The sequence below is a fragment of the Thunnus maccoyii genome, chromosome 15, assembly GCF_910596095.1.
Source record: "Thunnus maccoyii chromosome 15, fThuMac1.1, whole genome shotgun sequence".
Classification (NCBI taxonomy): Eukaryota; Metazoa; Chordata; class Actinopteri; order Scombriformes; family Scombridae; genus Thunnus; species Thunnus maccoyii.
Window position 1 is genome coordinate 17,980,050 of NC_056547.1, and position 13,035 is coordinate 17,993,084.

At 43.0% G+C, this 13,035-nt stretch overlaps 1 protein-coding gene across 1 annotated transcript in view; it reads left to right on the top strand.

Annotated features, from left to right (window-relative positions):
* Window positions 1–10,814, top strand: part of sdc3 (syndecan 3) — a 38,391-nt gene extending 27,577 nt beyond the window's left edge. Inside the window, exons 2-5 of the mRNA XM_042436381.1 lie at window positions 286–379; window positions 2,445–3,265; window positions 4,975–5,176; window positions 7,705–10,814. Of these exons, the coding sequence (XP_042292315.1) occupies window positions 286–379; window positions 2,445–3,265; window positions 4,975–5,176; window positions 7,705–7,871 (1,284 nt within the window). The 3' untranslated portion in view covers window positions 7,872–10,814. The remainder of the gene's footprint in view (window positions 1–285; window positions 380–2,444; window positions 3,266–4,974; window positions 5,177–7,704) is intronic.
* The last annotated feature ends 2,221 nt before the right edge of the window (window positions 10,815–13,035 follow it).

Genomic DNA, 13,035 nt, shown 5'->3' on the forward strand with positions numbered 1-13,035 from the left:
CAGCAGAAAACTAAATGAAATCTCTCTCTCCTTAAAGGCTTTGATGTTCCTCGCAGCCAAAATCCCGGCTTTAGATCAACTCATTAACTATGCGTCTCCATAGAGTCACAGACAGACAGATGTTACCCTGTCCATCATAATGCCTCCTCTCAGACAGTGGTGTGCGTGCCTGTGTGTGTGCGCATGTAATCTGCCAAAGTGGTTTCTCTGTCGAATGAAATGACAAACGGATGAATAACTCTAATGTCTGTCATCTGTACCTCCCTCTCTCTGTCTCTTACGCAGGGACAGACTTGGTCGCCGTCTATCGATGACGAAGGCTCGACGAGAGACGAGTTCTACGACGATGAGGACCTCTACTCAGGCTCCGGATCTGGCTGTAAGTGTGTGTGTGTGCGCGTGTGTTTCAGTGTGTGTTGGAGGGCGCACACTCACGCCCTGGTTCTTTAAAGCTCGACAGCTGCTGGGTTTCAATCTGCTGACCCTGAAGATCCCACCCACCCCCCCAACCCACCCCTTCCCACTTCCTGCCCTCCAGTTATGGTGGCTCTATTCACCAGCCTCACATGCACGGACGCCACACACACACACACACAGTCGCACAATACGCCATTTGGCTCAACAGATCTTTGATATAGATTCATTTAAAAAAAACACCTTTAAACACAGACACACCCCTGCAAACAAACAGTAACTCAGACTCAATTCCGCCAGATCTTATTTACTCTAATCAGATTACGGTCCGTGCAGATTAGACGATCACACGCACAACAACAGTTGTGTGCACCTATATGTGAGCGTATGTCCGCATTTGAGTGAGCTGGCTGACTGTCGTGTGTAGGAATTACCTACTTAACGTAAATCACATTGGTTGTAATTTAGGCTGATTTTCTGATCTGGCTGTTGAAGCTTCAGCAGGGCTCTCCTTATTAAGCATGACTCATTGAGGGCTGCCCTCAGTTCAGGCACTGCGCTAGTGGCGAGCCCACTCCAAATAAATTACAATTCAGAGCAGGCTAGTGCAGCAGAGGCCCCCCCTGTGGTTGAAACAGCAACCTGGCAAATTGCTTTATCTCGAACCACGATACGGAGCTGTCTGTTTCCAAAAGAAAGGGCTCATTTTCAACAGACGGACGTGCGTTTTGCACCGCTGCTGCTTCATAGTTTGGCATTTTAGTGGCGTCTGATGTGTTTGACAGAAGCTGCATTGTTGAAGTCCATATTCTGATATCCTCAGCCTTCATGTCTTTGTGCCCGTAAATTCAATTTGTTTCTCTTTCAACCCGGGGAGCTGCACTGCTATAACAAAATGAAAGGTGGTATAATACTATTATGAGATTTAAGAAGAAGACGAATCGCTCAGCACTGTCATCTCTTTCTTCTTTCTTTTCCTTTCTTCTCTTCTCTTCCCTCAGACTGAGTCCACACTAAAACACCGAAACAAAAGGCAAACAGTTAAATCTCTTCTTCTCCATCTTATAAACCTCTGCTCTGTCCTCTCCTGCTGATTTAATACAGCTGAACTCTCATTTTTTTGCTGTTCTCATTTCCATATTTTTCTGTTTCTGTTGTTAAACAGCTAAACAAGCAGAAAACAGCTATTTAATTATGGCTTATTGCTGCACTGAGATGTCGATCAAATCACTTTTTTTATGTTGTGATGATGAAGTCTTGCTAAAATAAACATATCTGTGCTGTGTGAGTGGCTATACTGACACTTGAAATGAGTGATTACAGGGACAGAAAGTTCTTAAAGGAGCACTCCACTGATTTTACACATTAGTGTCAGTTCATTATCAAGGGCAGTACTATTCAGCCATGTGAGAACAGCTGCTTAATGTCTTCTGCGGTTCTGCAGCGAGCTTTGTCAAGCGTGATGAATTAACCAGTGTGACCTCATAGTGATGTCATCAGGGTTATCTTTGTTTGACCAGAACGGAAAGTCTGCATGACAAACGTGTGCATTTAGCAGGCAGAGAGGGTCTAACAAAAATATGCTATTAAGCTGCATAAGAGGAAATGTAGGATTTTTTCAGGATATCTCAGCCTCTGCGAGTGCCCCTTTGACACTGACCAGGCTTACGTCACCCCCCCCCCCCCCCCCCCAAAAAGCTCAGTTTTTCCCATTTAGCTTTGTTGTATTTCTTCTCCCACTCTCTGCCCTCACATTACCTGTCTGACTCTTTACAGTATCCAATCAAATGCCCCAGAAATAGCTGATTTAGTGTTGACATAGAATGATAAAAGTAGAGTCCATGTACCTGGAAAGTGCCCAGTGCACTACAGAGTAAACCGTTGACTGTCTATCATATTGTGAGTGGTGAATGAGTAAATTAACTGGTATCTATGAGTGTGAGTGTGTGGGCGAGAGGTATGACTGACTCATTTTTTTGACTCCTCTGCTTTTAAAAAGTCAATTTGAAACCGTCTCCTCTCCTTTCCAGTTCCTGAGATCAGCATGAGGCCGACATCAGTGGCCATGTCCTTCACCACAGAAGAGCCCCTCCTCTTCTCCACCACCCAGGCCACTGGCCCCGCCCCGTCCGCCTCACCCGCGGCCGAGCCGAGCCCCAACCCGGACCCCACCTCCACCCCGCTGCCCACCGAGGCTGACGGAGAGAGTGGTGCATTCTGGGAGAGAGAGAGAGAGCTGGAGAGGGAGAGAGAGAGGGAGGCAGAGAAAGAGCGAGAGAGGCAGAGGGAGCTGGAGAGGGAGAGGCAGTTGGAGAGGGAGCGAGAGCGGGAAAGAGAGAGGGAGCGGGTCCGAGAGATGGAGAGAGAGCGGGAGAGGGAGAGGGAACGTGAGAGAGAGAGAGAGCGAGAGAAAGAGAGAGAGAGGCAGAGAGAGCGTGAAAGAGAGAGAGAGCTGGAGCGAATCAGAGCTGCCGCCGCCGCCCAGACGACCGCCGCCCCGAGGTCCCCTGCTGCCGTTCCTGTGGTGACCACCAACCCAGCAATCAGCCCTGCGGAAAGCGCAGTGCCCTCTGCTGGTTCGGATGACTTGAGCACCACAGAAGAAGAAGAGGACGTCTTCCTGTCGCCTGAGCCCACATCCTTTTACCCCGGCTTTGACATGGAAACCACCACAGAGGAAGACATGCCCACCACAGCAGAGGCCACCCCAGAGCCCACGACGGCAGCACCTACCACCACCACCCCTGTTAAGACCAGGGTCACTTCCAGGCCCAGGGTTCCCATGACAACAGCCACTCAGACGGTGCCAACAGAGAGGAGCACACGCCCACAGCAGCCCACAACAACACAGGTGAGATTCATGACGTTAGTTAAAGGGATAGTTCAAAATTTGGGAAATATACTCATGAGCTGCCCCACGTCCCCCTTAAAAGCAAGCACACATTATCGTTTTTATGTTTTTGATCATTTAAGGGTTAAATGATACGTTGGAGTCAAATTTCTCAACTCTCAGAAAGAAAGAAGAATAAGCACATTTCCGAAAATGGTGAACTATTCCTTTAACCAGACAACAGCAGGTTCTGATTAAAGATGAGTAAATTGAAATGAAATTGAATGAATTTTTAGTCGTGCTGATAAGATGCCTGAGTCATGTTGTCCATGTTTACTCTTTAGCTGTAGCTAGTTAGCAACACGCTAACTGATCTTAAAACTCACCAGAGCTCAAGTTCTCTTTCTGTTATTTTCCTCTAGTCTCTCCTTTCTCTCTCAACTCTGTGTGTTCATGAAGTAGATTCATAAAACTCATAAGCATGAATTTTTCATTCACACATGCATGGGCGTGTCATTGCCTCAGTTTGCACTGCCTAAAGCAAATACTATCTATACGCACCCATTCGTGTCTTTCCATTGAGTTTGCGTTCAAGTAAATGAATCACTTGGTGTTCTGTCAAAACACGTCTTAAGACTCCCTTTATTATATATTTTACTTACCAAACCAACAGTTCATCAGTCAATCTGTACTCTTTAATGCTTTCAGACCAGGTCAGTGACACACAGCCACAAGCATAAATATTTAAAAACAGACCTCAGATATGTAGTTTCATCTTTAAAAAAAAAGACTCTGTAATTCCCTAAAACAGCTGTAGTTTTTTTTTATCAGAAAATACTCAAAGAGGAGTAAGTAGTGCACTTGATGGGGACTATTTTCATCCACAAATTAATACACATTTGGCACAGCGGTGAGTGTTTAGAGCAGCAGGATGGCGTATGTGGGATTGACTCAAAATAAGCTACAGTGCCCACGTTCATCATAATGAAGAAACGTCAGCCAGTGCAACAGTTTGGCTTATTGATGTGTTTTTAATCATTTTTGGACAACAATAGTGCTCCACGGCACAGAAGAATATGATACATCAGGATTTGGATACACAGATAATACTTCTTAGTGGCTTCAAAACATTGTTGGTTTTGGTCTTTTCATTGGATTTGTGATAACAAGAAAAATATAGAATATTGTCTTTAAATGTCGTTTAATCATAAGCAGCCATATTACAATGTTGCCTAAATAAAATATAGACTTTTTTTTAGTGGGAAAGTTCTCAAACAACAAATTAGGAAGAATCTGACCAGAGATTTATGTACCATCTTTTTCAATACTCATAGACACATTTCGGTTGGTACCAGTAAAGTATTGAGGTCCAATAGCCTACTTCTGACTGCCTCTTTTAACAGCTTAATTATTTACAGACCAGAGCCAGCTTCTGTTTATTTGCAGCAACTCTGTATTAAAACATGATGCATCTAGATTTGTCTGGTTTTCCGCATTGTAATTAAGCTGCCAGATTTTATGAAGTGTGTATATGTGTTGGACAATATGCAACTTTCCACCAATCAGTGCATACAGAGGCTCATTGTTTCAGATGCGAACATGTGCCATGGAAAGTTCTGTGTTTGTGTTGGTCTGGATACGTTTCAGTGTAGCGACTCCATGGAACAAAATGTGATTACATCGAATGTAAATTTCCTGCCGTTAGCTTCACTTTTCTCTCTCCGTCTCAGGTCCGTGCAGAGGAGGGTAACAACGAGTTGGGCGCTGTGGGACCGAGTGGAGATTTCGAGATCCGTGAGGATCACCGCAACGATCTCGGTCGAGGTGTGGTGCCAGTGGATCCTGATCTGATGGGCAACACAGTGGATGCAGGAAGCTCTGCCGCTCAGCTGCCACAGAAGAACATTCTGGAGAGAAAAGAAGTCTTGATAGGTAGGCATATCTATCAATAAAGTTAATATCGATTATGTTTTCTATATGTTTTTGTTATGTTTGGTCATCCAGCTCAGTCTCTGTCTCACTGTGTGTCTGTCTGATCCCGTCTCTGTATCATTCTGCTATTCTGTCAAACAAACCATTTGGTAATCACCTCTTAGATCAACAGATCGCATTTCCCCGTTGCCTCCTGTATTCTTTCCCTGCTTTCTGGGAGCTGTTAAGATAAACTGGCATCACCCTGCGTTCACGTAGTGCGGATTCATCACGATAAGTGAATGTGCTACTTAGCCCCGTTTGACCTGTTTGAGAACAAGCAATCCTTTTCTTGGGTTATCCAACCCTCCTTTCTTCCCTCTTTTTCTCATCATTTTCCCTCGGGGTAAATCCAATTTCTTTTCAAGTGCACCCCTCTCCTCATCCCAAAGAGCTGTTGTAGAAAGTGAGGGAGCGGCCAACTTGCCTGACCTGACTGGCTCTCTGTCTCTCCTTTAGCTGTTCTGATTGGTGGACTGCTGGCGGTGGTTTTCGCTGATTTCCTGGTCATCGGTAAAGAGCAGGAGGCAACAGACTTTAGACTAGATTGTCTCTGTGATAGAACCAAATTATAAAAACACTTCAGGCTCATACATTCATATGTAGTACTGTACATGTATAGTCACTTCAGTCTGTGGTAGTAACATGCTAAAGTACATGCAGGTATTTAACACCGTTGACTTTTCACACTCAAGACTTTTGGATTTTGATTGTCATGATTGAAGATTATGACAGTGTTAGTTAAATGCATTAAAGGGGCAATCCAGCAATTTAATATTTCACAAAATTGTGAGGCTTGCGATGGGTACATTAAAAAAAACGAATGATCAAAATCGATAGACTGAAATATCCTGATTTTTAGTCACATAATGCAACTCAGTTGCATCTTTCCTTAGACTTCCCTGCCTAGTTAAAGAATATTTCTTTCTAACTTCCAGTTCCAGATCCAAGTTCTCCATCAAAAAAAGGAGTAGTAGTCTCAGAGCCCAAACCAAGATAACCTGGATGACATCACAGGTTGACTAGTATCAGTAAACTGAAACTCATGTGTAAAATTGGTGGAATACCCCTTTTAAGGTGCAAATTCAAATTCTCTTTTGATTTTTTTAGTTTTGATAAATAAAATTCCCATTTCAATCAGCTGTATTTTTGCCCCAGCCAGATGGTACTTAACAGATTGTAGTTGTGTTGCTTGCATAGGCTGAGACTTTTCATTAAAAACTCAGTTCTGGCTTTCACCCCCCAAATCTGAGCAATATTTCATGGTACTGTGGTGGGTGGGTCATAAATTTAATATCAGTAAACATGAGAATATTATAAGAAGACCATGAGTTTAGCGGCTTGGTGAGGCTGTACAACAGTGCTTTGAGCTAAATGCTAACTTGCTCACGTAAATAATGTTAGCATGCTCATGTTTAGCAGGTATAATGTTTACCGTGTTCATCATCTTAGTTTAGATTGTTAATATGCTAATTTGCTAATTAGTGCTAAGCACAAAGCGCAGCTGAATCTGAGGGGAATGTCATTAGTTTTGCAGGTATTTAGTCATAATCTAAAGTAATGGACAGGTTTTAATCTGATGATGGCACTAGAGGAAAGCTACATTGTCATCTAAGCGTGGCCGAAAATCTTTGCTTTAGTTAATGATGGTAATGAAGATCAGATATTATTTAGACGGATTCAAAAGTAGTTTATCACATCCTTTTTTTATTAGAAATACTCAAAACATGCAACAAGCAAAGTGTACTTATGCAGTTTTATGTAAATCCAAACTGAAAAATCCAAACAATGTCATTTATATAACATTTAAGCACAAGAAATGGTGTGAAAAGTCAACAAAGGTAAATACTTTTGCAGTGACCATGCATGGTAGAAAGTTATTTCAGTAATCTCAGCCTGTGCACTCTGATATTGGCAGTAATGGCATAAACAAAGTAAACACCTCCCACACAATGAATGGAAACAAAGTGTTTCTCAAGTGTTTTGGAAAATAACAAAGAGTCTGTTCTCTGTTTTGGCATCGATACCAATTAGTTTAATGAGGGAAAGTTTTTTTTTTTCCATTTGATAACCACACATTAATCTATCGCGTGCAGCAGAGTTCATTAGTGATGTGGACAGAAGAAGGCGGAAAAATGCAGCTGCTGCAGATTGGTTACACCAACCCCATCAGCCTAAACTACGATGTAGAACGGCAGGGCTGTGATTTAGCACAAAGCTGTTGGCAACACAGAACATATGTTGGCACAATCGGGCTCATCAGTCTTCACTTAACAGTTAGGTGATAGTGATACTGTGGTAGCTTTGCTCTGCTTTCAGTGGCAGTGTGTTTGTAGTGCTTTAGTCTTCTTGCAGGATGTAACAGTGGCTCCTTAGTGTTTGTTTATATGTATTTGTATTTGTAGGATTTAATCGACAATCTTGAAGTATCTGACATGGTCTGAGAAGTTTTTTTAAGATCTCGTCTCTTTCTTTCTGTCTTTCTTCAGCGGTGATAGTGGGAGGCGTGGTGGGCGCCTTGTTCGCCGCCTTCCTGGTGATGCTGCTGGTGTACAGGATGAAGAAGAAGGACGAGGGCAGCTACACGCTGGAGGAACCCAAACAGGCCACCGTCACCTACCAGAAACCAGACAAGCAGGAGGAGTTTTACGCATAACACTCGTACGCCAGAGAGACACCGCACACCGAGGGAGAGAGAAAGAGCGAGAGCGAGAAGAGAGAAAGATACTCTAAGCCCCGTCCTCCTCCTCCTCCTACTCCTCCTACTCCTCCTCTTCCTCCTCGTCGCTTCTTCCCCCTCATCTGCTCGCCTCTCCTCATCCCTCTCTCCTCTCGTCTCCAAAACACTTGAGAGCGCCTTTCTCTCTGCGGACTTGGAACTTTCTTTTCAATGAAAACGAAAAAGAGGACAAAAAAAAAAAACGAAAAAAAAAACAAAACAAATATATTCTGAAAAAATAACACATACACACAAGATGTTTTTAAAGTAAATGTTGTTATTAATATTCTACAGATTCTCTTGTTCTGTATGTAATGATATGATTATTTTGTAAAAAAACAAAACAAAACAAAACACAAGCTCTTAACCTGTGTTTTCCAGCACAAAAAGTTCCTCTTCTGTTTTTATGGAGCGAATGAACAGGCTAAAAGAAAGAGGAGAGGGGAGGAGAGGAGAGGGGCGGAGCGAGCCGAGCGAAACACAAAAGAAAAAGAGAGTGGTGGGCTTGACTCTGCCCCTCACACCCACCTCGCCCCCCCCCCAGAAAACACACAGAGCGTCTGGTTGGCCGCACAGAGCCCAGGGTCAAAGGTGAGAGGGAAAGGTCTCTTTTGTGCCTTCTGGTGCTCAAAGAAACACACATGCATACAGCCACAAAAAGTCACACACACACACACACATGCTTACACACACACACACACACACACACACACACTTGTCTCTGTTTGAAGGTGGCTCCGACCTCTCTCTCTGTGCTTGGCCAACCAGAAAACGATGCTCAACCCTCGACGTGTTTCACAATGAGAAGCCGCTGTGGAAACGCTGGCTGGTCGTATTGGGGCGCGCTCGCGCTCACGCCGAGCTGGCGGCCCGTCTGCTCCTCTAAGCTGTACAAAGACTAGTTACGGATAGTAATAATAATCAATAATATATCAATGTTTTGGGCTGGATGGTAAATAATAATAATAATGCCGTAATAATAATAATACTTAAAACGGGAGGATGTGTATTTAGCAGTTTAAAAAAAAAAAAAGTTTATATGTAAATATCAGCGTATCCTTTCTGGCATCACTAACCATCTGCATGACCATGAAGAGTTTTTATTCATCACATCCGTCATCACTTTAGATGAGCTGTGCTCTCGTCAACAACACACACACACACACACATGCACGCTCACACACACACACACACACACTTACACACACACACGCATGTGCAGACGTGTAACTTTCTGTGCAATTAAATACAAACACACACTTGCTATACTGTAAATCATATCATTCAAGTCGACATATCAAACCCATCGTCATCATCATCATCATCATCATCGTGATAGTCATCACTTGTGATACGAGCGAGATCAAGCGGTTTCAATATGTTATTGATTAGTTATCGATCAGTTGCCGGTTTGGTTTAGAGTTTGCTCTGTTTGTGTAAAAGCACAACTACGTGTCTAGTCATTATGCCATCCGGTATCCCTCCCCCTGCCCCACACCCACCCACCAACCTACCCACCTTTTGCATGCCTCACTTTCTTTTTTCTTCCACCTTTGGCTCTCTGTTCGGGATGGGAGGGGCCTCTGGGAAGCGTGAGGGGCTTTAACGAAAAAGTGTGAATCCGCGCAGGACGTTGCACGACCCCACATGCCCTAATCCGGTCAACATCATAACTTTTGTTATTACAGCTTTCGTTATGAAAAGAAAATTAAATTAGCGTTTGTGGGGTCGACTTCAACCTGCTGTCGGACTCTATTTTTTGGGGGGAGGGGGCGGGGGTTAGGATTCGGTTTGGGGAAGTGGGAGTGTGAGGAGACAGGAGGGCTGTGCTTCTATCTAAGAGATTGTAACAATAACCACACCAGTGCGACTGGGCTAGTAGCTTCTATTATACTCAGTACTGTAGATCAAAAATGCATGGGAGTCAAAACTATACTAGTCTGGGTGTGTGTGGATGCCCTTGTGTGTGTGTGTGTGTGTGTGTGTTTGTGTGTGTGTGTGTTTGAGAGAAGAAGAGGGGTGAGTTAAAGTTGGAATGTACTGTGGTCGAGAGTGTGTTTACCTACTCCAGCAGTTCTCACGCTCTTCCACAGACAGGTAACACACCTCCTCCACTCCTGTGTGTGTACGTCGCCTGCCCCCCTCGCCAGTGTGAGAATGTGTGTGTTTGTGTGTGTTGACACCTCATCTAAACCCGCCACCTGTGTGTTTGTATGTGTGTGTGTGTGTGAGAGTGTGAGTGCTTCACCTTGGTATTTCACAGCAGACTCTTGTGTGCACTGACTAGCCTGTCGACGTGTGTGTGTGTGTGTGTGTCTGCGTGTGTTTAGTCTGTTCACTGCTGAATGTGGGGGCAGCTGGTCCCTCTCAGTGGCTTTCACACACACTGACTGTGTCTTTTCACTGTCTGTCTGTCTGACCGTCTGCCTGTCTGTCTCTCTGCCGCAGGACAGACGGACAGACGACACGCCACTTTCTCACAGGCAGGAATGATCTTAACACGTACTGTCTTTTCTAAAGTGACTGTCAAAATGTAAACATGTGTGTTTGTACCCATCTAAGCCTGCGTAGCCAAATAAGACGTTTGTGTCTGTGTGTGTGTGTGTGTGTGTGTGTGTGACAGAGAACGGGTGAATTTGTACGTGTGTGTGCGTGTGAGTGTGTGTGTAGGTACGCATGTGTGTGTGTGAAGCCCAGTGGTGGCTTACACTACTCTATGTTTGCTGTTCCCATTCCTGTTTTTATACATTTGCATTTTTTTAAGGCTGAGTTTCTGTCATTGGCTGAGTGAGCGAGAGGAGGCGGATCCTCCACGCCACCGCCCTGTCACTAATCTGCCACTCTGTTCCAAATTAAAAAAACCTGATTGGGTAAATCTGTCCTCTCTTGTCTTTTTTAATGTGAAAAATAGTCAGTTTATGCTGTTGGTGTCCGATTTGCTCTCAATAATACATGAAGGACTTGAGTTAACTTGTTTTGGTCTAATTAATCACATGATTTCTCATCTGAAATTGAGAAACAATGTGACTAAGTTTTTTGGGGGAAAAAACATATTTGACTCATTTATCTCATTTATTAGCATTCGTATTGGTATTTTTATGTCTTAAAACGTGTGTGGAGGCGATCTTTAAGCAACAGTACTTTGATGTTATAAATAATTCTCTTTCCAACACTAATTAACACATATCTGCATAAATAAATGTCATTTGAATCACTTAAAGGATCTGTTCACCCAAATTAATGCAAAAAAAAAACCATGTTTTCTCACTCACCTCACCTCTAGTGATGTCTATCTTCATTTGCCCAGCTATGAAGTTGTCTTATTTATCTGTCTCTTGAAATTTCTTCCTCCACTCAAATATGATGGAAGTGAACGGTATCTCATTCATGCTGCTCACAGTAATGATCAATTAATTTAAAAACCTCTTTTTCTAGAAATAGTGTCCCCGTTATTCAAGATAATCCACAGAACAGACTGTCAACGTTTTTTCTAGGTAGCATGTGCTGTACTTGTACCGTACAATGAAAAATGTTCACAGTGAGTAACCAGGACATTGTTGCTGAAAAGACTCACTGCTGTTATGAATTATTCAAATGTAATTTTTCAAGTTTTTCAATGCAGTGAGCACCACAAATTAAATACCATTTGCCTCAATTGTATTGGTGTCTCAGAGACTGTTATCTCTTAGATAACAGGCTAAAAAGCTCCCAAAACAATCTGCATACTAGACACCACTAGAAGTAAAGTGAGAATATATGTTTTTTTTTGTAATTTGGGAGAACAGACCCCTTAAATTCTTGCCCTGGATTATTATGACTCAACTCCCCCAGGTGCTGGATTCAACTCAAACACCAAGCCTGGGTTTTGTTCACTGCTTTTTTTTCTCCGGACTCAGCAGTGCACACATGAAACGGTGGATAAAACGGTCTGCTCAGATTGGAAATGTATTTTAGTAACACACATGAAAAATAACTTTCATGTAGACATGAAGTCTCCCTCTGCTTTTTCCACACACCAGCATTAGCTTGGCCTACATACCATTTCTGACTGAGTGACATTACACGCAACCCTGATCGCCTCAACGCCATATCTGACAGAGCTACTGTGCATGTAAATGTATGATCACAGCCTCTTACCAGCCTATTTACACTCGCTGAACCCAGTGGACCCTCGAGGGAGAAAGCTAGAGATGTTATTATTCTTGAGTCATCACATAAAAATGTACTCATGAAATGATTAGATAAACTGTCCGTGGGGATTTGTGAGCGCACAGGAGAGGAAATTATTCTAAATGAGTGTTTGGTTTGCATCAAACTGATTGAGACCAAGGTCACCTGTGTGGAGGAGTGTGCAGAGAAGACAACAAGCTGTCCCTGGCCTTGTATGGCGGGGCTGCTGATATGGATAATACGCCTCACACTGAGGCTGATGGGGGAAATTGTATGTGAGCTGTCATCTGTTCGGGAGGGGTGGAACAGAGGAGAAGCAGAGTGGAGGTATACAGAAGCAGGTTTTAGTGGCTGGGGTCCAGCCAGTACCCCATCTGGTGGGTGACAAAGGAACAACTGCAATTAAGATAAACTGACTGAAGACCTGCAGGCAACATTCAGGATTTGGAGCCATTTATAGTATATATATAACTGAATAATAGATAGTGAGCTGTTATATGTTTAGTTCATTTTACTAAAGACTTTTTCAGACCAACATCTTAACAGAATAAGAAGCTCAATGTAAACATTATTCACCTTCAATCATTTCCTTCACATCGTTGTAGCTACCATTGAGGACACTGAGGTCATGTCCTCAGTGCTTCAGTGGATTTTATAGGAATTTGAGCAGGAGTTCGTTGTACATGTTCATTGTACAATTAAAAATTTGTCTGTATTTTATAGGCTCATTCCAGCATTTTGCAGACTAAATATGTTAAATTGGACTACTTGGAGTACAAGAATTAACTGAAAATATTCCCTAAAAAATGTCTTGTCTTTTCATATGATTCAGTTTTCTAGCTTTTTAGTCCCTAATTTATAATATTCCATAATACCAGACATTGCATGTAGGGCTGCAACTAGAAATTATTATTATCATTATTGATTAATC